At 34.2% G+C, this 21,603-nt stretch overlaps 2 protein-coding genes across 4 annotated transcripts; both read left to right on the top strand.

The window, feature by feature from the left end:
- Positions 1–326: 326 nt before the first annotated feature.
- Positions 327–20,864, top strand: LOC133528085 (b(0,+)-type amino acid transporter 1-like). Of its 3 annotated transcripts, none has more exons than XM_061865301.1 (9): positions 327–516; positions 10,040–10,284; positions 10,795–11,064; positions 17,893–18,018; positions 18,682–18,826; positions 19,211–19,438; positions 19,641–19,737; positions 20,082–20,403; positions 20,640–20,864. In XM_061865301.1, exons 2-9 carry the CDS (start codon positions 10,053–10,055, stop codon positions 20,702–20,704), a joined length of 1,485 nt encoding a protein of 494 aa, XP_061721285.1. In that variant the 5' UTR covers positions 327–516; positions 10,040–10,052; the 3' UTR covers positions 20,705–20,864. The 3 variants fall into 3 exon arrangements, with proteins under 3 accessions (XP_061721285.1, XP_061721286.1, XP_061721284.1); XM_061865302.1 differs by lacking the exon at positions 327–516 and adding an exon at positions 7,443–7,633; XM_061865300.1 differs by lacking the exon at positions 327–516 and adding an exon at positions 7,832–8,423.
- LOC133528086 (uncharacterized) lies at positions 11,088–16,712 on the top strand. The gene is made up of 4 exons (XM_061865303.1): positions 11,088–11,618; positions 11,718–12,050; positions 13,385–13,568; positions 14,970–16,712. The coding sequence occupies exons 2-4, from the start codon at positions 11,719–11,721 to the stop codon at positions 15,114–15,116; spliced, it is 663 nt and encodes a 220-aa protein (XP_061721287.1). The 5' UTR covers positions 11,088–11,618; position 11,718; the 3' UTR covers positions 15,117–16,712.
- Positions 20,865–21,603: the final 739 nt, after the last annotated feature.

The raw sequence follows: 21,603 nt of genomic DNA on the forward strand, positions 1-21,603 counted from the left end.
TCTGTAATCTCTGATTGAAGTGAATTTATTTATCATTACGTGATAAGATAATTTTAATGAAATATTTTAGTACAAGTTAGCAACTAAATGTAACAAATGACATGGTTTTCATGAATATACATTTAGAAATACAATCTAATCTCCAGTTTTGCCCCACTACTGAAAACCGTATGTCATATTAAAACCTATTCAATTATATGGCTTGCTCTCATAAAATAAAGTGCTAATTTCAATGAGTATTAAATGTAACATTGTTATTATGGCGTGGTAGAGCAGATGTTCCCTCACGTTCAAATAGTGTGTTGTAGTACTTGTAGTAGTATATTTGTATGAGAGGCATGTTATTTGACAGTACCGGCGCTTAAGTGACCAGTGGTGCACGCGTTTACGTGGAACCTGTTTCCAGCAGAAATACAATTAATGAAATACAGTTAAATAAAAAGTTTAAAGTATTATTAAATTGTGATGTGGTGAAGTTTATTTTTAAAAGTTAAAATTTAGTATATAGACCATCAGGTAAGATTTAAACAAAACTTGTTTATTATGTGACACAAAACCAGCATAAAATGTAGAATTTTACAAATAAATATAAATAACAGTGAATATATGCGTAAAACATTTTTGTGGCATGCTTAGATCAGCAATCAATGGACGCTATGGATTTAAAAAATAACATAATTCTTTTTATATACAATCGATATATCAAATATTACTCATGTAACTGTAAATGTGTGTCGTAAATAAAATTATTAGTACTTATGTATCATGCATATAGTAATAATTTTCAGGATATATAATTACAAAATATACATTTAAATAATTATTCATAAATAAAATATGTATAAAAATACCTTTTCTTAATATACGTACAGTTTACCTTTTAGCAATAAAATATACCTTCTTCATTAAGTTTAATTGAAAACTTCAAATAACTTCGGTACCTATTTAAAAAATTGACTACATACAATATATTCAATAAATCATTTAAACTAACTAATAGTAGATCGGGAAACGAACTAAAACACCCAATATCAACATATTATTCTCAGCAATTAGTTTTGAGGACCAAGCTACTACGTACTTCTTGAATCAGAAATCACATTACAAAGAATCGAATTGTTTGATGATTGTTTACGTTTTCGTGGCAAAACACTAATAATATTAACCTAATACTGTTTGAGAAATGAGCCCTACATACTATGTATTTAGTGTAAAACTTATCAATTTATGAAATTCGATAACGACGATAAGTTATTTTCTCTCTACTCATAGAGAGATCTTTATTCTGAACAAAGATTTTTATTTTTATTTAGGTACACAAAAAATATACAATCAATAGTTACTATGAATAATATTACATACTAAGCTATACGTAACGTAAGTATTATAAGTAATCTTCGACACTAAAAATTAATCTATTCTTTATTAATGTTGGTAACTATTCTATCTTTTTTTAATTTGTAAAAAAGTATTAACTAATACTCGGTTTGGCAGATCCCAAAAATTAATGAATTTAAATTAGCATGTAATTACTTAATTACATTTCTCCTGGAATGATAATGGAATAAACAACTTTATTTTTGTTAGGAGTGTAAATAATTATGTATTTCTATAGTAAAAACCGGCCAAGAGCATGTCGGGCCATGCTCAGTGTAGGGTTCCGTAGTTACTCTTCCGTCACAATAAGCTAAACTGGAGCTTAAAGTAAATTGTTAACCAAGGGATGAAACGGTACCTTTCACGCGAGTTAAACAAATAGGCAAATTTGCATAATCAGTACCTAATTAAAGTCTTTTTACTATGAAGGGGAAACTTTATGCAATAACTCAAAAACAGCTAAACTGATCATGTCCGCTATAGTTTTCATTTAAAGTCTTTCTTAAGCTCTACTTCCACGATTTTTTTCATATTTTTGGACCTATGGTTCAAAAGTTAGAGGGGGGGGGGGGACAATTTTTTTTTTCTTTCGGAGCGATTATCTCCGAATATATTCACTTTATCAAAAAATGTTTGTTGAAGACCCCTATTAGTTTTGAAAGCCCTTTCCAACGATACCCCACACTGTAGGGTTGAAGCAGAAAAAAAAATTCACCCCCACTTTACGTGTAGGGGAGGTACCCTCAAAAAAATTAAATTTTTAGATTTTATTGTACGACTTTGTCGGTTTTATTGATTTATATATCCATGCCGAATTTCAGCTTTCTAGCACTAACGACCACGGAGCAAAGCCTCGGACAGACAGACAGACAGACAGACAGACGGACATGGCGAAACTATAAGGGTTCCTAGTTGACTACGGAACCCTAAAAAGTACTTGTCAACGCAAATGTGCATCAGCTGCATAATTTGTACAAAAAATAAGAAAACTGTAAGCCTATTATTTGTTTTGAAGAAACTTTGAGTAAGAATAAAACAAGATCTCTGAAATCCAGTGATGAAGAAAAGAAACGAATTTCAATGAATACTTTGCCTCAAATTACGATCATTTAAAACAATTAACCCTGAGGATTCAAAACCTGTCCCATGTTACACTTCTTTTTTTGCATCTTACGAGTACTGAGAAATATAAACTTGAATCCGAACGGATATAATTTTAAATAAACACGCAGACAAAACTTTTAAACGATACATTACATAGTACATAAAAACGATAACAAATAGTTAACTTTTTTTTAAAGAAATATCTTTTTTTACTAGACCACTTATCTGATAAAATTATTTTTAACTCCTGTATGCATAGCGTTATAAATTTAAAAAATCAGTGAAGCCCCATTTCGAAGAAACATCAGATATTTGATTCCATCGGTGTTCCGCGTAATGTTATATGCATGCTGTGCCTAAATCAAGATTTTTATATCATAACTTATCTTTTTTTATACTTAGCATATAACTTTAAAAAAAACTTTGTTTGGTTTATTTTGATAAAGGCAACGAGCAACCACCCGTGAATGAACACAAAAAACCGAGCGTGTATGATAAAAATAAAACCAAAACAAATATGACGCATTCCGTTGCATTCGTGTAATTAGCTGGACACCGGAAAGGGTCCCACTGAATGGACGTCAGTGTCTACTTTGTTATGTCTAGCATACAATAATAGTGCATAAAGCTTATGTCATAGATAATTTTGTCATATAATTTATATACCTACGCAACAAAGCAACTGTGTACCTAATCACAAACATTCGATACCTACACTAAAAAAACACTTATAAAACACGTGTCGCTTTTAAGGTCAATTCTATGCAAATATATATATGAATTCCAATAACCCTTAAAATAAATAGACATTCAAACGCCTCATGAGTTTAAATTATGTAGTAAGCGATCGTAGTGGTAGGATTACTGGCGCCGGCTAAGTGGATTTGCTGACATTTCTAACTGCACCGTGCAAATTTAACTGAGTGGGTGGAAAAACCTGAAACTAACGTATCAACATAGAAATTAATGTCTATCTGCCGCAACTGTAGCGTCATTATCACTAACAAAAATAACTTTGTCGCTTACTAGGAAAGGTAGCTACGATGCCTTACGGTACATAGAGTACTTTTACTAGTCAACCCATTACATTTAGCAATTTTGCGTTCGAGGACAACTGGGCCCCGGCCCCACCAGTACTTTTAGGTTTACTTATTGGTATTCTATTGCTTCAATATATCCAGTAATCAAATGCACAATGACAGCAACGTAACCGCTCATTATCTAAACGACAGTAATATGTAGGCTACATTCTTAAACGAACCACATTTTTGTCATTTTCTGTCTGTCTTGATTCTCTTTTTGTTGTTTTGTACTTTAAACTATATAATTGAATCACCATGCACGGCCAGATTTAAAATAAAAGGAGTAGCAAGATCGACTCTTACATCACTTAAAAACCTTTGTTGACACGTTTCTCGAATTACTTAGTCGCACGTATAGTAAATGTCATATAAATGATGCTATTTATTGTCGCGGGGACTTCTAGTTATTATAACTTCATAGGTAGTTTAATACCTAATACTATATACGGGCTAAGAACAAAAAATATGTACTTACACACTACCTTAACGTATAGGAATATTTTTTGGAACTTTATCAGTGTCGATTATTTAATACCTTACCTGTACATATCTAAGTACCTAAACTAATTAATGTCACTATCATGTGAGTAACGCTATATTCACTAATTACTAAGTCGACAAAACGTATCGTTTGCTTCTTATCTGTTTAATGAACTTTATAATTGTCAAATTTGTTACTTTATAATCATGTCCTTATCGTTTAAGTTGGAAAATCGACTTAATGTAAATTAAGAAGAGTTCAAAGCTAATTAAAAATATATATTTACAAAAGTATTACTTCTTTAGCCATAAAACAACTATTTGCGGTTACTCAAATGAAAAACTTCAAAAGTTTTATAATACTCGGATAAGGAAAAATATATAACTAACAAGAATGCTATTTTGCAAACGAACGTACTGTAAAATTATTATTCTCAGCAATCTTGAATCAGAAATCACATTTATGCTCTAACTAATACATGCAAAGAATCAAAGAATGATAATCGTGATATGCCTTTTAGTTCTTGACTGCTAATGTTATTTTGTAGCCGCCACAGTGATTTCAAGGAAGGAAACATTAAATTTGAAATAATATGTATGTGGTCATAAATTCTTTGGTTTACTATGTTGTTTGTCATATGTGTCTTAGTATTGACAAAAAAAATCGTAGTTCGTTATGTAAGATTCATTGTTACAAGTTCATGGAATTTATTTTCTAGAAGTATGGATCTTGCATGTTTTGTCAATCCAATGTATATAATTAATAGAATATTCGAGTAACAACCAACTTATTACAGCATTACGACCAGTTTGGCCTAGTGACCCTGCCTACGAAGCTGATGGTCCCGGGTTCAAATCCTGGTAAGGGTATGTATTTGTGTGATGAGCATGGATATTTGTTCCTGAGTCATGGGTGTTTTCTATGTATTTAAGTATTTATAGATATTTATATATTATATATATCGTTGTCTAAGTACCCTCAACACAAGCCTTATTGAGCTTGCTGTGGGACTTAGTTAATTTGTGTAATAAATATCCTATAATATAAAATATATATATATATATACATTATCAATTTGAAAAGAACTTTAATGTCATAGACATAGAGATCAATGTTTTTTTAGCCAAATCTCAATATCCTGGAATATGCCAGAATATGCCAATGATGGCTTACTTTAAAAAAAGTGACAATGGCAAATATTTAATTGATTGGCTAAATAAGATTGATATAAATATGAGAATGTTTAAAATATTATTACAGCAGATTTAATTTTATTATAAGTTTGGTATTTATTTAGGCATTTTATTTTCCAGCGAGAACTGTTTTACTTTTTTTAAGGTTTGCTTTGGTGCCAATTTCGATGTCATCGATGAGAATTAAATTATTTAAAGTAAATAATACAAACTGAAGTCTTTCAATGAAATTTGTTTCAGTTATTAATATGCTTTTCGGTTGTGACTTTTTAAATAAGTAAATATATTATTAATTTACTTATTTAAACCGAAAAGGAAATTAATAACCAGGGCCCGTAGATTTCAGGCCGTTGAAAAATTACATAATTTAACATACAAGGAGTTTATTTAGAATACAAATTTATATAGCTTACCTATGAACGCGTAGACAATAAATACTTTTTACGTAAATATACTGTTAAAAATAAAAAATAAACTAATAATCTATGATTTAGTTGAGTGACAATGACAATAAGATGAAAGTCTGAACTGTACTATGAGTTTCTGTACTGATATGATTGTCAATTATCTATCTATATCAGTTAACTAAAGAGGTTGACAAATGATTAATTATTACGAAAATACAAATTAGAATCATACTCTATGTAGCGTGACGTCATTTTTCCGTCAACGGCATGAAATGTACGGGCCCTGTTAATAACGAACGACGACCATTTTTTGACAATACCAAGACACATATGATTAAGGTGACATTTATACTTCATGAATATAATTGTTTACTGAGAAAATGATCGTGTGCACTGCTAAATTAGAGCGCAGGCATAATTGGCGGGTAAATATTACGAGACATACGTTTTACTCACCACCTACATACACCTTGAAACGTTAAATAAAACCTGTTGTATAAATAATGGCAATAACTTGCCATCTATCACTGTAAAAGACATGTAGATCATCACGAAACGTGAAATTCTGAACGAACACAAACATAATGTAATAGAATAGCCACAAATCTAGGTACTTAATACCTACTTACCAATCGATATCGGGTAAAGTGTTTATACAAGTGCCCAACATTTGACACACGTACGATCCAAACTGTCTGGCTCGCTCTAATAAAGAGATAAGGATTGATAATAACGTTTTAATTATATTTGAACAATGCTATTTATTTATAGCTTTATTGAAATAAATGTTTGAACATCATATTAATGCTGGATTATCTGTCGAATATTCATGAACACATACATACAAAATTGCAATACCTAGTAGGTAAACGAAACGACACCATTATATTAGGTACAGTTAAAAATGAGCGAGTCGAGTAATATTTTTAGTGTAAGAAAAGCATGAAAATTACATACTATAATGTCTAAAGTTCAGTGACATACATAATTAATTACGTAGGTACATAACATAGAACATAACTGATGAAGTGATGACTAATTCGACGTATCCATATATATATCTTGGTGTCCAAATAGAATATAAACAGTATTCTAAGACATAACACTGGTATATAGTAGATAATATATATATACTGGTATATAGCCTAGGTCTCTAGCGCCTTTGCTTTGTTTTACTTGGAGTATTTATTTACATCCATAATAGGTATCTTATACTATTCACAGCGTCAACACAGAAGACATCCAGTTACCTATTGATAATGTGAGAATGTAACGTAACCTAATGCTTATTGACGTACTTATTCAACTAAAATAATAATTGAATTATTAAGACGAAAGTGGACGACCGCCCCGAAACCCGAAACCACCCTTCCATACAAACGTAGTCTCCATTTTCCTCTGTGCTTTCTAGATATTAATATTATTGAAAATATTTCGACAAAATTCGATGTATATTGACCATAGCTATGCAAAGTTACGAAGGTGTCGTTTTATTTTTTCGAATTATTAATTATTACAAGAATTTATTAATTTGTATGAAATTTGTTTTTTACTCCTAAATTTCATAACAAACAAAAAATTCAAAGAACCCTTTCCTCTAAACTTATGTATACTTATTATTATTTACTATTCCGGCGCTTACATATTTGTTGTTTCCTTACTATCGTCTACTGACTTCGTTATCAGACTATTTCTAAACCATTGTACTTACTTACATTTAGTTAAGTCTGTTTTTGACGTGGTTGTCAGTACCTACTAAAGTTTTTAACTTTAATATTTAAATTATTATAATTCTGGTATTTGTTTGCAACATTGAAAGAAGTATCATACGATAATGTCAAAAGAACTAGTAGGCCATGCATGCCACTGGAAACAATGTATCTTGCGTTGTTTGTGGCGTGTGTCGGTAAATAAAAGACTGTGAAAATGTACTTACTTGAGATCCCAACTAGCTTGGTCATTGACCTTATGAAATGCAAATTGAGAAATGTAAGTCTAACTACAATATTTTCGAAATTACAATTCAAATTAAAAAGTTATAATTACATGGTTCTAATAATAGAGTTTAAATGTAATTGTGTTTGAGTTATTTGATGGCAGATATTTGTATATTTTTAATAATAATAATAATAATTCAGCCTATATACGTCCCAATATTAATGCTGGGCTGGGCAGGTCTCCTCTCACGTGCGAGAGGGCTCGGGCTATAGTCCCCACGCAAGCCCAATGCAATGCGGGTATATTTTTAAATTATTATAAAGTATTTGCAAAACTCATTGAACCAGGCAGGTAATTTTGATGAAATCGAATTAAATTGTAATTAGTATTACCACGACGCGGTTGAAATAATGATTAAGAGTAGGGCCAAGCTAATTTAGCAGTGATTTTGATAGCCTAGACTGTGCAAGGGTTTTTAAACGTCATATTTTCATAGAAGTTTGATGTTTAAAATAACACCTGTACAGCCTAGGCTACCAAATTCGCTGTCAAATTAGCTTGGTCTAACTCTACCTAGTATGGTAGAAGATATTGCGGGAAATAAATTAAATGTGCATATAAATTTCGCAGATTATCGCTATGTACATACTTAAATTGCAGACTAACAAAGTCACGGGCAACAGTTCTCTGATCCAAATCTGTAAATAGCTCAGGGTAAAGGACATTCCAGGGAGACTGTGTGTAGGTAAACTTCATACAGTTTACGGAGCGGAAACAATTACACCAATGAACGTTTGAGAATTGTTACTTGTAAGGAACTGTGAGACATCAATTCAATGCTGTAAGTGGCTGATTGAAAGAATTTATTTCGGTTGATTCGGGGATTGCCATCTAAGATTTAAGATTATTATGATGATCTTAAGCTTACATTATAGGTAGAGTTAATTACAGGATGTCCCGTCATGTCAGTTAATTTTCCTTGATTAGTTATTATCATAAATTGGGATCATTGTTGACACAAAAGGTAAAGGTAATTATTAAAATATAAACATTGCAGACATAATAATCACAACTGTCAATAATATTTGTTATTTGCCTCGTATCACTATTTGAACACTTTTAGTTATTACGAGGTGGCGGTGTCACTCGTGCAGGTCTTGTGTCGAGTCATTTTACAGATAAGCTTTAAATGCATGCTGTTGTATTATTGCTAATATCCGTAAGTAATAGCTAAAACCCATTGTTTCTGGACAAATGTATCAATTCGTACAAAATCTATAATTATTGCCGTGTGCCATCAGATTATTAAAAGAAACACCTGACCCTGTAGTTTGTTGGTAGAAAATTAAATTTGGCAATTAACAAGTGTTATTTTAAACGTCAAATTCTATGAAAAAAATATGTTTAAATAACCCTTCCACTGTCTGGACTATCAAAATCGCTGCTAACTTAGCTTGATCTAACTCTATAGGTACTTCCACTAAAGCAGTAAGTAAATTTAAAATAAATTATGTTAGCTATTAATATATTTGAGAAAAGAACATCCTATGTATATATATATGCTGCCTGCGTGATGGGCACCCTGCCAAGAGGCCAGGGTCTGTTTTAGGTTTCTTTATTTTTTCTAGGTAGGTTTAGTTTTAGTCGTTTTATTTTATAAGTAGTCATAATTTAATTTTAATATTATTATTATATATATATATATATATATATATATATATATATATATATATATATATTATACGTATATATATGTATGCAAAAGACGTATCTAGGTATAAATAAACGGTCGTTAAATCCGAATTGCTTCAAGTGGCTTCAGTCCAAATGCGTTAGTTCATCACACATCGTACTTACCTGAAAAGTTTACTTATTACCAAACGAAAATTAAAATTCCAGCAATCAGCTGTATTTTTATGGGTTAAACTGACTCATATTTAAAAAAAACTTGAAATATTTTGGTAAAAATCACCCCTTGCATTAAATATAGAGAACAATGATTACACAAAGGTAGGTTCCTAAAATAACATTGCGCTTAAATTGATCTGAGTAATATAACGATTAACGATTGATACTTAAGTAATTAAGTAATAAAATGTATGTAAATCCCTCGACACTCTTATGTATGCGTGTAAACACGCACTTACTAACACAGGTACATACAACTATCATGGCAACTAGTTTCAAAGTAATAAAACATAAACATAAACTCCGCGCGTTAATATGCACGTGGTACATTTTCCGGATATCAACAAAATAAGTAATAGCAGTGATAATGATAATTGATAAGTAAACGCTAACGTTTTTGCCCTGTTATAAATCACATATTTACACACAATATTATAAATCACAATAAGTAAAGTCGAGTAGATATTTTCAGGGCACATTCTCCATTGGTGTATAGGTTGTTGACTTAATTATTGACATATGTAAATATTAAGTTTTTTTTTGTTTCAGTATAAAAAACGGAATGGCAGAAAAAGGATCATTAAAACTTGAGAATGGAAATGGAATTGCAAGTGTTGCAGGCAGTACAGTGAAATTAAAACGAGAATTAGGACTATTTTCGGCAGTTAATTTAATATTAGGGGTCATGATCGGTTCAGGAATCTTTGTATCTCCAGCATCAGCATTGAAAGAATCAGGCTCAGTTGCATTGTGCCTTATCATCTGGACGGTGTCCGGAATTATATCCTTATTAGGTAGGTAGCCTGCTAAGAGGAAATATGCTGTCAAAGCGTTTCATCAAAAAAGACGACCAATAAAATTGTAACTGTGCAGCAGGCATGAAAGTTTTTTAGTGATTTGGTAACATTCGTAAAAAATTATAATTATATTTACACCACTCTAGCTAGTAAAGGCTGTCTTGTTCAAAAACTGATAAGAAAGTAGTATTTAATCCACATGTGTGGCAAAGTATTCAAATGTAATTTTTTAGTTGTTTCCTTATATCGAAGGATAAATGTTTTACAGTCAGTATTTTCCTCGTGTTGGTGTGTCGAAAAATATTGTGTTTCACTCGGTGGCAAAATTTGTTTAACCCAACGCAACGCTCAAGATTCCACTTTTCGAACCACTTGTTACGCTCGTGGTTTAATTTTGGAATCTTTCGCTCTTTCTGTTATCAATATTTTGAATATTAGCCCAAGGGTTAAACAACCATTGTTCCCCCTTGTAAAATTTATAACTATTTTATCTGTCTTTGTTTTTAGGGGCATTATCATTCGCAGAATTAGGAACAGTAGTCAACAAATCCGGTGCAGAGTATGCTTATTTTCAAGAAGCATTTAGTAAATGTCATAAGTTTTGGGGACCTCTTCCAGCATTTATTTGTGCATGGATTTATGTTATGATTTTAAGACCTGCAGAAGTTGCAATTATTGTTATGACATTTGCTGCGTACGCTATTCAACCATTTTCAATTGATATACCGGCTGAGAGTCGAGCTCAAGCCATTAAACTAGCATCCTTATCAGCTTTATGTAAGTATTCAATTTAACTTGTATGCTAGTTTAGTAAATAATAATAACCTATTTATTATCACAAAAATATTTCTTGATTTACAATCGTTAATTTTAAATTGTGCGTTTGGTGAATAGTTTGGTCAACTAAATTTGTTTTTAACATTTTTCTTCACAACATTTTTGACTTTTTTACCCGTATTAATAACTAATTATTTTAAGTTAGTTAAAACATATATAAATATACGACGTTTTGAGTAAAAGTGGCAATTCGTCCGTCTGTTAACATAAATCGATTCCTAAAACTTATCGATTATTTCAATATCCAAGACAACCTCCATCACTAGTACTGTCAGTGTCAACCAACTGTAACTGTCAATATTCAAACGTGAAAGCGACGGTGACGCTACGCTAACGTCTTTTCGACCTCGTCGCTCGTAGCAACTCAGTTTTGTGTACTAAAAACATTTTTAATGTTTATTACGCTGATATTTAACGGATTTAAGAATTATATGCGTGTTTCATCTGGTTTCAAGAAGCTTGTGTTATTTAAAATTTTAAATTTCATCCGCAAAGTAAGTGACGTTTTATTTTATTAGAAATTAATATTTTCTGCGCACCTTTGTGTTATTAAATGTTTGTGTTACTTACATATCTATTATATTATATTACAGAATGTCTGACGACAGCGATGCACAGACGTGCCAAGTACTTGGCAATGAAATAAAAGCGTTACAATCACAATGCAAGGAGTTATGTTACATTATCGACAACAACGAACCTATGGACATAAGGACCATTCATTCCCATAATGTCAACGAAAAGAAATTGTGTAGCATTGACAGTCTGGGTAAGCACATCCAAAACGAAGAAACACCGATTATTACTGATAGCAATGTGAACACTAGTACATTTTTGAGTGAAATAAAAGAGAAACTGGTCCAAGTAGAAGAGCTTCAAGCGTTTACAGCAGGTGCAGTACAAGATGTGTACAGAGAATGTAACAGGTGATTTTCTGGATATTAAACTAGACTATAAATAAGTTAATATGCAAGGTGCCTTAAAAGCTTACTTATGATCCAAGCAGAATTTAGTAAAGAGGCACTAAAAATAATAAATATTATTAATAATTAATATAATTGCGCCCATGTTCTTTCACTGAAATGTGTTAAATATCAAACCGTGTCACTACACCTGAGTCTTAAGGTATATCACCATCTATTTGTGCATATATTTTTCTTAATTTTACGAGGTATGTTTTTTCTTAGACTTTTTTTTTCTTATACACTTCATAGATATTTAATTCTTACTATACAAATCTTAGTTCCTTTAACACTTTCACTTCCAAGAACATGTATGACCATGTATGTGTGTTCATTTTGTACTGAAAACGGGGCACCCAGCACTGAGTGTTAACAATATTTAATAGTAAGAAGATACATATCTCCGAATCGATTTCTCTAAATGCTTCGATAAAATAGATCATTCAATTTTACTTCAGAAGCTTTTCAGGATCGGTATACACGGTGACCTCTTTAGGTGGTTAAAGTCTTACATTAGTAATAGAAGTCAGGCGGTTGCACTCAAGGGTTATAGGTCGAAGTTTCTACCCGTTCCCTCAGGGGTTCCCCAGGGCTCTCACCTGGGGCCTTTTCTATTTGTCTTATATGTAAAACATGATATTGATACTATCTTTCAGTCTTCATCCCACATACTTTATGCAGACGACACAAAAATATATAAGACTATTAGGAATTATGATGATTGTGTTGCGTTACAATCCGATTTGTCACAATTTGAGGACTATTGTCAGTGAAATCACTTAATTCTAAACACTGAGAAATGCTACACTATCACATTTTCCCGTAAACATAATCCTATAACTTTCGATTATAAGTTAGCTGGTAGCAGTGTCTCACTGGTGTCATCGATCCGAGATTTAGGGATTACTCTGGATGCTAAACTCTCCTTTGTTGAACACATAGATAATATTGTGGCGAGAGCATATAAAAAATTAGGAATGATTTTGCATTTAAGTAAACCATTCAAAAAATACATAATCCAGGTAATTTGACTAGCCTATTATTAATTGCCTAGCCTCCACATGTGACTTTGTCAGTGATATTTTTAACCCCCGATACAATATCATATTCCTCTGCTTTGGGGTCAAATTAAAAAAAAGAATAAGTTTGAGTAAGACAATGCCCCATAGTGATGCACCAGATCATTTTAAGAAAATATGTTTCTTATTTTATGGCCTTAGCATTGGGTTATGTGCATTGTTTTCAGCACCTACATAACACAAGTTGAGTTATTAAATATTTATTGTATTTATTTTTAGATTAAAAGCAAGCATAAAGATAGTCCAGGAGGCTAAGTCACGGCCATGGGCAGGCCGGCGCCAAGTAAAGCCGGAGCACTTGCAGCACGCCAAACAACGCTTCCATGACATGAAAACAGTGCTGCATGGTCTCATAAATTCACTCTTCCCCAGGGTTTCCGATGCCATTACAGGAGTTTTAGCAGTAAGTTTTATGTTACATTTGTGTAATTACAGTGTAAACTTTATATAGTGACGCTCAAGGGACTGGATGTTGTTTGATACTATAGAGAGTTTTCATTATATATAATAATTCAGCGTATGTACGTCCCACTGCTGGGCACAGCCCTCCTCTCATGCGCGAGAGGGCTCGGGCTATAGTCCCCATGCTAGCCCAACGCGGATTGGGAACTTCCCATACACCTTTCAATTTCTTCGCAGTTGTATGCAGGTTACCTCACGATGTTTTCCTTCACCGAAAAGCTAATGGTAAATATCAAATGATATTACGTACATAAGTTCCGAAAAACTCATTGGTACGAGCCAGGATTTGAACCCACTACCTCCGGATTGCCACCACCGCTTTGTTTTCGTTATATAGAGAGAAATGAATACTAAAGTAAACCAAGGATAGCTAACAAATGTCAATGTTATAGTGAGTGAATCGTTATATCAAGTAATGTTATATGGAGTTTACACTGTATTTGAAAAGGATCAGTATTTGAATTTCTCCTCACCTTAGTTCCCTTCTGGTATTTGTAGGCTGAAATATGTATGTCTTGTATACATAATTTAGGGCTCCATTGGAAGCTACACCTGCTGGTATATTAACTTTTACCTGCATAAAATATATCGATCGGCGGGTCTACACACAGCGAGCATACGCGCGAGGCATTTTCCTCACGCACAAAAAGGCCAGTGTAGACATGCCTCGGCCGGTCTGTGTGGATGCGCCTAATAAAGATTTTTTTACACAATTGTAAGAAGATTTTATCAGCCATGAATGTTGTGTGTACATTTTCACCATGGTGTTGAAACTACCAAGTCGATTGTCTAGAGCTTGGGTGACATAAGCTACATTTACAGTACATATGGGGCTACTTTATAGCACTAGTGCGAGAAGTAGCATATTATGTTACTGTGTCGAACATTTAAAACGTTGTACGATACATGTGCGAATAGGTAATTCGCAACTCGTGTCGATTTAAAACACTCCCTTCGGTCGTGTTTTAATTTATCGCCACTCGTTTCGAATTTCCTATTTTTCGCACTTGTATCGTAATGTACTATTTTAACCAACTATGATATAGGATAAGGTTGTATACAAAATAGTACATTACGATACAAGTGCGAAAAATAGGAAATTCGAAACGAGTGGCGATAAATTAAAACACGACCGAAGGGAGTGTTTTAAATCGACACGAGTTGCGAATTACCTATTCGCACATGTATCGTACAACGTTTTACAGTACATATGTCCCTTTAAATGTTCGACACAGTAACGTAATATGCTACTTCTCGCACTAGTAGTAGTAAGTAGTAGTAGTAGTAAAGTAGCCCCATATGTACTGTAAAACAATTTTTTCCAATTTGTTGCTTGTTTCAGGAACTGATGAATGAAAGAATGGATAAGACTTCCAGTGGCTATATACAAGTGACGCCAGAGAACTATCACCTGATTGAACAGCTTAAAGATGAGAACATCATATCTGCCAACCCTTACAACAAAATGGAAGTCAAATTAGCTTTTTAGAGTTACAAATTTGAGTGTAGATTATATACCTCATTTACTACGAGGGTGGATTGAAAAATTCGCGGCCTGAATATTAAAAACAAAACAGAGGTTTTTTAATTTATTTTTATTTTCTACATAGTCCCCGTCGAGTTGAATGCACTTGTTCCATCTGGATTCCAGAGCCATTACACCACTTTTGAAGAAGCTTTCCTCGAGACCTTCAAAATAGGCATCCACCTCAGCTTGGACCTCGGCGTTGCTTGAAAATTTCATACCACCCATATGTTTTTTTTTAAATTGGGGAACAGATGAAAGTCCGATGGTGCTAAATCGGGTGAATAGGGTGGGTGGGGCAATAATTCAAACCCACATTTGGCAATCTTCGCCATCGATTTTAGTGACTGTCCTGGTGGAAGATAACTTTCTTTGTCAACATTCCAGGTCTTTTTATCTTCAGAGCCTCGCGTAATCTGCGTAATAACTCGCAATAATAGTCGGAATTTATAGTTTTACCTCTCTGGAGATAGTCAACCATTATTATTCCCTTTGCATCCCAGAAAACAGATGCCATGACTTTATTGGCCGACAAAATGCTTTGGCTTTTTTGGGAGGCGGAGATCCAGGACGAACCCACTGCTTCGATTGCTGTTAGGTCTCTGGGGTATAGTGGTGGACCCACGTCTCGTCCATAGTTACAAATCTGTCCAAAAAGTCTTGAGTATCGGCTTCATACAGATCTAGACATTCACGTGAATTAGTACGGCGAGCGATTTTTTGTTCCACTGAAAGAAGCCTCGGGACCCATCTCGCCGACACTTTGGAAAAACCTAATTCGTACTATAATATTTCGAGTTCTTTCATAAGAGATGTCTACGATGTCAGTTATTTCCCGCACCTTTAATCGCCGGTCTTTCATTATCATTTCGCATATAATTGCCACATTGTCCGTGTTAGTCACCGTTGTTGGCCTCCCGGGACGAGGGTCATCTGCGATACTATCTCGTCCACGCTTGAATTCAGCTGCCCATTTTTTCACCATCGTATATGATGGACAGGATTGCCCTAATGTACTTTGCATATCATCATAAATTTGCTTCGGTGTCAATCCTTTTTTTGTGCAGGTATTTAATCACAGCACGCTGCTCTAATTTCTCCATTTTCACAATATCTACAGACACGTAACTTTAAATGTGCCGTAAAATTGCTTTTAAATAAAGACGCCAATTGAAATTTCGCGGGAAGACAGTTAAATAATGACAGTTCAAAATGGCGGCAGAAAAAAGAAAAAAGTTTTTTTTTAATTGGCCAGGCCGCGAATTTTTCAATCAACCCTCGTACTTGTTGCTGTTTTTAGAATGGCATTTAAGAATCATGTATGACTGCAAAAAAGCTATATAGTTATTTAGCCTTCAGCATTGTAGGACGAAGAATGCGAAGAAAGGAGGAAGGATGGACTTTACTTCTATACCATGAGGGTGCTCGCCTATGTGTAGGAACTTTCAAAAATTAATTGACTTTTAAATTAATTGTGTTACTTAGGTATTCAATAAACTACAATCATGACACTTAGTTACTAATGTTTTATATAACAGTAATAAAAGATTTAAAAAGCAGTTTTTTTTGTTTTTTTTTCGTCACTTCACCTTGTATGTGTATGCCAAAAATAGGATGTTTTCATTGCGTAAAAGTGCGTCCAGAACTGGCGAATGTACCGCTGGCGAGCCATTTGCGAAACGATGGAAAACACTTGTGCATTTCGTAGTACTTACCTATTATATGGTTTGCAGCGCACTGCATTCCCCACATCTGGACAGACCATTAAGAAACGAACATGTAAACATGATTTTGGTTAGCAAAGTTTACCCTATTACCTACATACAATTGTATACTACATTTGCCTACTATATTTAGGCCTTGATCTTTTTGTAAGTTACAAGAATTGGTTTTTAACACATTAACTGCCAATTCCACGCTAGGTCTAGAAAATGGGGCGCTTGGCACTGAAAGTGTTGATAGTTATGAATTGACCCGTAAATAATATGAAGCTAAGCCAGCTAAGGATATCAGTGAGTCCTCAGCAAGCTCGGTTCTCCATACAAACTTAGTAACGCTCTTATTTTAAAACGACTAGTTAGATTGCTCTTTAAACTTTGTACCTACATACAATAGGATAAGGTATATCTATGTATGCCTGTAAGTTGTTTATGTAGCTTTAGATACCATAGTTAAAAAATACAGCGAGTTTAAGTTTATCATATAAATATTGTTTTTGCTCTATTTCGTTTGTTTTAAAAGCTGGAGCTGGGAAGATGATGTATCCGTTGTATGGGAAGATGAAATTCGGCCGAGCTTGCTACGGACTCTGATGGTCGGTCGGGTAGGTTATGTATCTATGGGTTCTCTTACATTCCACGACTCTTTCCGCAAAGACTCTAAGGGTCAATCCATACCTGAGTACCTGACATGCCAGCTCCACATGCAAGCAAACAACGCCAAACAACAAACACCAATTAAACGAACGTGTAGATAGATGTTTGTCTGTTTTGTTGTGTTTGCTGCACAAATCAAAGGGGTGTTCGACAAACTGGCACGTCCAAGCCTGGGGATGCCGTGTTTGTCTTGGGTTTGCTCGCATCTCGCATAGTGCTCGGTATTTTTAGCAAACACCAATCATGTGGGGCCGTCATCAAGAATCATTTTCATACGTTACTACCGTCCTACATATCGACATCATAAGTCATGTTAGGTACCTAATACATAATAGCGTGATAATGATAAAGTAATAATGTTTCAGTTATAATGACGTACATCAACATAACTAGCGTGAAGCTGTTCGTGAAGGTGCAGAATGTATTCGGAGTGTGTAAGGTGTTCGCGTGCCTTGTTGTCATCGGAGGCGGTATCTATGAGATAGCTAGAGGTAAGAAACATTCTTTTATACTTACAGGAAAAAATTACACGTTCCACAGATCCGAACCCGCGGCCCTACCAACCACTCCAACTTCATAATTCCATCCCGCATTTCGACTTCGATATATATATATATGTGGTAAAATCCAGCCTGTAGCAATGGCGGGATGTTAAATTTACGCTGGAGCTAATGCTTATAATTTGCTTGCTTTTTCTTCGAGAGCTGTAGAGTAGGAAAACTTAGTATGTACTAAATTCTCACCATAACAAGCCAGTGGGTACTCGTATTGATTTCTATAGAGGCCTCGTCACTGATGTATGCGCTCCATTATTGCTTGGTACAAATCTCTTATGATGGAGATGCTGGGACCTAGCTCTGCTTAAAAATGAAAGAAAGAGCGATGAAAGTAGAGCTACAACAATTTTAACACAAGAATTTTCAAAATAACGACGACCTGACTCTCCGAAGTTGTTGATATACCCACTTGCAGCGCATTCGTTGGATTTGTAAGTCTATCAAGCCAATTCCGTCAGTAGAAAAGAGGGGCCAATGTAAAAAAAATGTAGGCGCGAAGGGTTATCGTCCCATAGAAAATTTCAATTTTGCGCCTTTTTTTACTGACAAAGTTGTTTGACAGAGTATAGTTAGAAAACTCCCATTTTATTTTCATAGGCAACACTGCAAACTTGGGCAAAGGTTTCGAAGGCAGCACGACCAACCCGGGCGGAATAGCTCTAGCGCTGTACTCCGGGTTGTGGGCCTATGATGGCTGGAACAGCGTCACGGTCGTCACGGAGGAAATCATTAACCCAGCCGTGTAAGTTTATTTTTAAGTTTAACCCGGATACTAAAGTAAAGTACCAAAAATAAGTTTGGACTGTGTGGGTACACACGACACGGTCTAAAGTTATCAGAAATTAAGCACGGCAATATCGGCACGGAATAAAATGTAAAATAAAATAAAAAAATAAAAAATATGGGCACGGAATAAAATGTCTATGGGACCTGTTTTATTTTTGTATGGTATTTTTTTCAGGACCAACGTACATATATTTGAATTCAGAATCGAGTTATTGGTTTTGAAAATATTAATCTGATGTCAATAGTTTTAAATAAAATTAGGTCTAACGTCTCCCTAAAATAAAATTTACATATATCCCAAAATATGTCACGACTAAGCAGAAATATTTTATTTTTTCAGAAACGTTCCCCTCAGTATTTCCATAGCCGTTCCTCTAATCACAGGCCTCTACGTGTTCATGAATGTAGCCTACATGACGGTTCTAAACTTTGAAGACATGACCAGTGTGCCTGCCGTGGCTGTGGAGTTTGGCAATCGCGTCCTGGGCCCGGCCAGCTTTTTAATACCACTTGGAGTTGCTATCGCTACGTTCGGGTGTGCTATGAGCGTACAATTCGGTGTTACCAGGTACGAAAATTGTATACAAAAAATAATAATTGTATACTCTGGCAAACCAAGTAGAAAAAGGCGCGAAATTCATATTTTCTATGGGAGGACAACCTTTCGCGCCTACATTTTTTTTAAATTAGCCGCCTTTTTCTACCGACGCTTGCCACACTATATTGGTTGTGTGAATGTGAATTTTATAGATTTCTGTTTTTGGCTACAGGGTCTGTTATACAGCAGCTAAAGGTGGACATATGTTAGAAGTATTTTCGTATGTAAATATGAAAAGATTGACACCGGCTCCTGCAGTAGCCTTTCAGGTTAGTTGGCTTGTTTTTTATATAGTCAAGCTTCCGTGAACCTTAGAGCAGATCTGTCAGTCAGACGCATCAAAATTCACATCTGAATGTCTGGTTTAGTGGTTCTAAATTCAGAATATCAGTTCTTCAAAGCTAGCTAATTCTCTTCAACAGATTTGTGTCTAAGATGTGTCTGCAGTAAACTGTAACGTATAGTTTGGCACGCCATTTCTTTCCGTCAGAAGAAAAAAAGGCAAATTTGAAAAATGTAGGCGCGAAGGTCTTCCAATCAAAATTTGAATTTCGCGCTTTTCTCTACTAACAAAGTTGGTTTGGCAGAGTATATCTTTCGCTTTTTGTTGCAGGCATTGCTGACAGCAATATTTATTAGCATTGGCAACATTCAAACTCTCATAGAGTTCGCCAGTTGGTTCCTATGGTTCTTCTATGGGCTCGGAATGGTTGCATTGCTGGTTCTAAGAAGAACCCAACCGGACAAAGAGAGGCCGTACAGAGTACCAACCATAGTGCCTTGCTTCGTTTTGCTAGTGGCAATATTCTTGTCGGTGTTGCCAATAGTCCACGACCCGTCAGTTAAATATTTAATGGCTATAGGCTTTATAGTTATTGGATTTATTGTTTACACACTTTTTGTGTATTATAAGAAAACCCCTAAAGCTATTTTAGGTAAGCATTGACAATATTTATCTGCATCAAGCATACCACGCCTTTAGCTTTTTTTTACATACTGGTCACTTTAATGTAGATTTTTTTTGTTTTCTTCTTGTAATATTCGTCATTTTGTGACTGATTGATACCTGGAGTCGGAGTCGATACCTCGCCTGGAGGCTCTGATTTGGCTCGAATAAAGTAGGTGCTTCCTTGTTTTACGTTCGTTCTGTACAATCTTCTGTTTTTTACAGATAAATTGACATTCCTGACTCAAGTGATGTTTGAGAGCGTTCCGCCGAACAGCCGCCAAGACTGATATTTTGTACATTTATTTACACTAAGCATATACCTTTTGAGATCGATTTGTAAATATTTGATGCAAGGAATATTATACAACATAAATTAGGGTTAGTAAGATATAGATTTTATGGCATCTGTAATGATAATAATGATGAATACATATTTTACAAATAATATTCACGCAATTTTATTTCCCTAAAGTGAAAGGGTATATAGACATTCTAAATGTCGTGTAGTTTTAATATAAATTTTCATCACACTTGCTCGAAAAATATCTTATTTCATGCAGGTATGCTGAAGGACAAATACATGTATTGTTCCCGCGGGAGTTAAGGATTGTGAAAAAAGCTGCAACTCCCTTAGGGAGTTATAGTTTTTTTTATTATGTCACTAATTCATACGAACCAAGAAGGTATAAATGAGTTTTACTTTTAAAATACTGACGTTATTTTGATACTGGCGTTATTTTGATTGTTTATTTTAATTTGATTAATTTAATAGCCGTCTAAAATATTTTTTTAAATTTTGAATTTGGCTAAATGCCAGATAGGTCTCTGTGCCTTCGATGCCTAACCTGTCAAAGAAATACAATATGGCGGACGAATGTTTGAAAATTCACCGTATTTAAGAATTATTTCGCTTATAATTTTGTTTCTTCTTCGCAAGTATGATGAAAAACATTGTGTAAGAAATATTGCTAACTCGAGTCTTTAATGCACTCCAGCCTGCGGCTGTCGTGCATCTAATAACCTCGCTTGCAAAATTCAAAAAACACAATTACTATTTTCGTTTAAATCTAAAAAAATAATAATGATTGCTAGTTTAAAATACCTTCCACACAAAACAAGTAAATATATACGGAGATATCCACAAAACAACATTCTACGAATTTCATGAGTGACAGAACAAGTGCGA

This window comes from Cydia pomonella, chromosome 19 (assembly GCF_033807575.1).
Source record: "Cydia pomonella isolate Wapato2018A chromosome 19, ilCydPomo1, whole genome shotgun sequence".
Lineage (NCBI taxonomy): Eukaryota > Metazoa > Arthropoda > Insecta > Lepidoptera > Tortricidae > Cydia > Cydia pomonella.

What these genes read in the sequence shown, in the direction of transcription:
- LOC133528085 (XM_061865300.1), top strand. An exon ending in AGCATCCTTATCAGCTTTAT is followed by an intron (nt 11,065 to 17,892) that starts GTAAGTATTCAA and finishes ATAATGTTTCAG; the next exon opens with TTATAATGACGTACATCAAC. An exon ending in GAAATCATTAACCCAGCCGT is followed by an intron (nt 18,827 to 19,210) that starts GTAAGTTTATTT and finishes TTATTTTTTCAG; the next exon opens with AAACGTTCCCCTCAGTATTT.
- LOC133528086 (XM_061865303.1), top strand. Translation starts at nt 11,719, where the DNA reads ATGTCTGACGACAGCGATGCACAGACGTGCCAAGTACTTGGCAATGAA. An exon ending in GTGTACAGAGAATGTAACAG is followed by an intron (nt 12,051 to 13,384) that starts GTGATTTTCTGG and finishes ATTTATTTTTAG; the next exon opens with ATTAAAAGCAAGCATAAAGA. An exon ending in CCATTACAGGAGTTTTAGCA is followed by an intron (nt 13,569 to 14,969) that starts GTAAGTTTTATG and finishes TGCTTGTTTCAG; the next exon opens with GAACTGATGAATGAAAGAAT.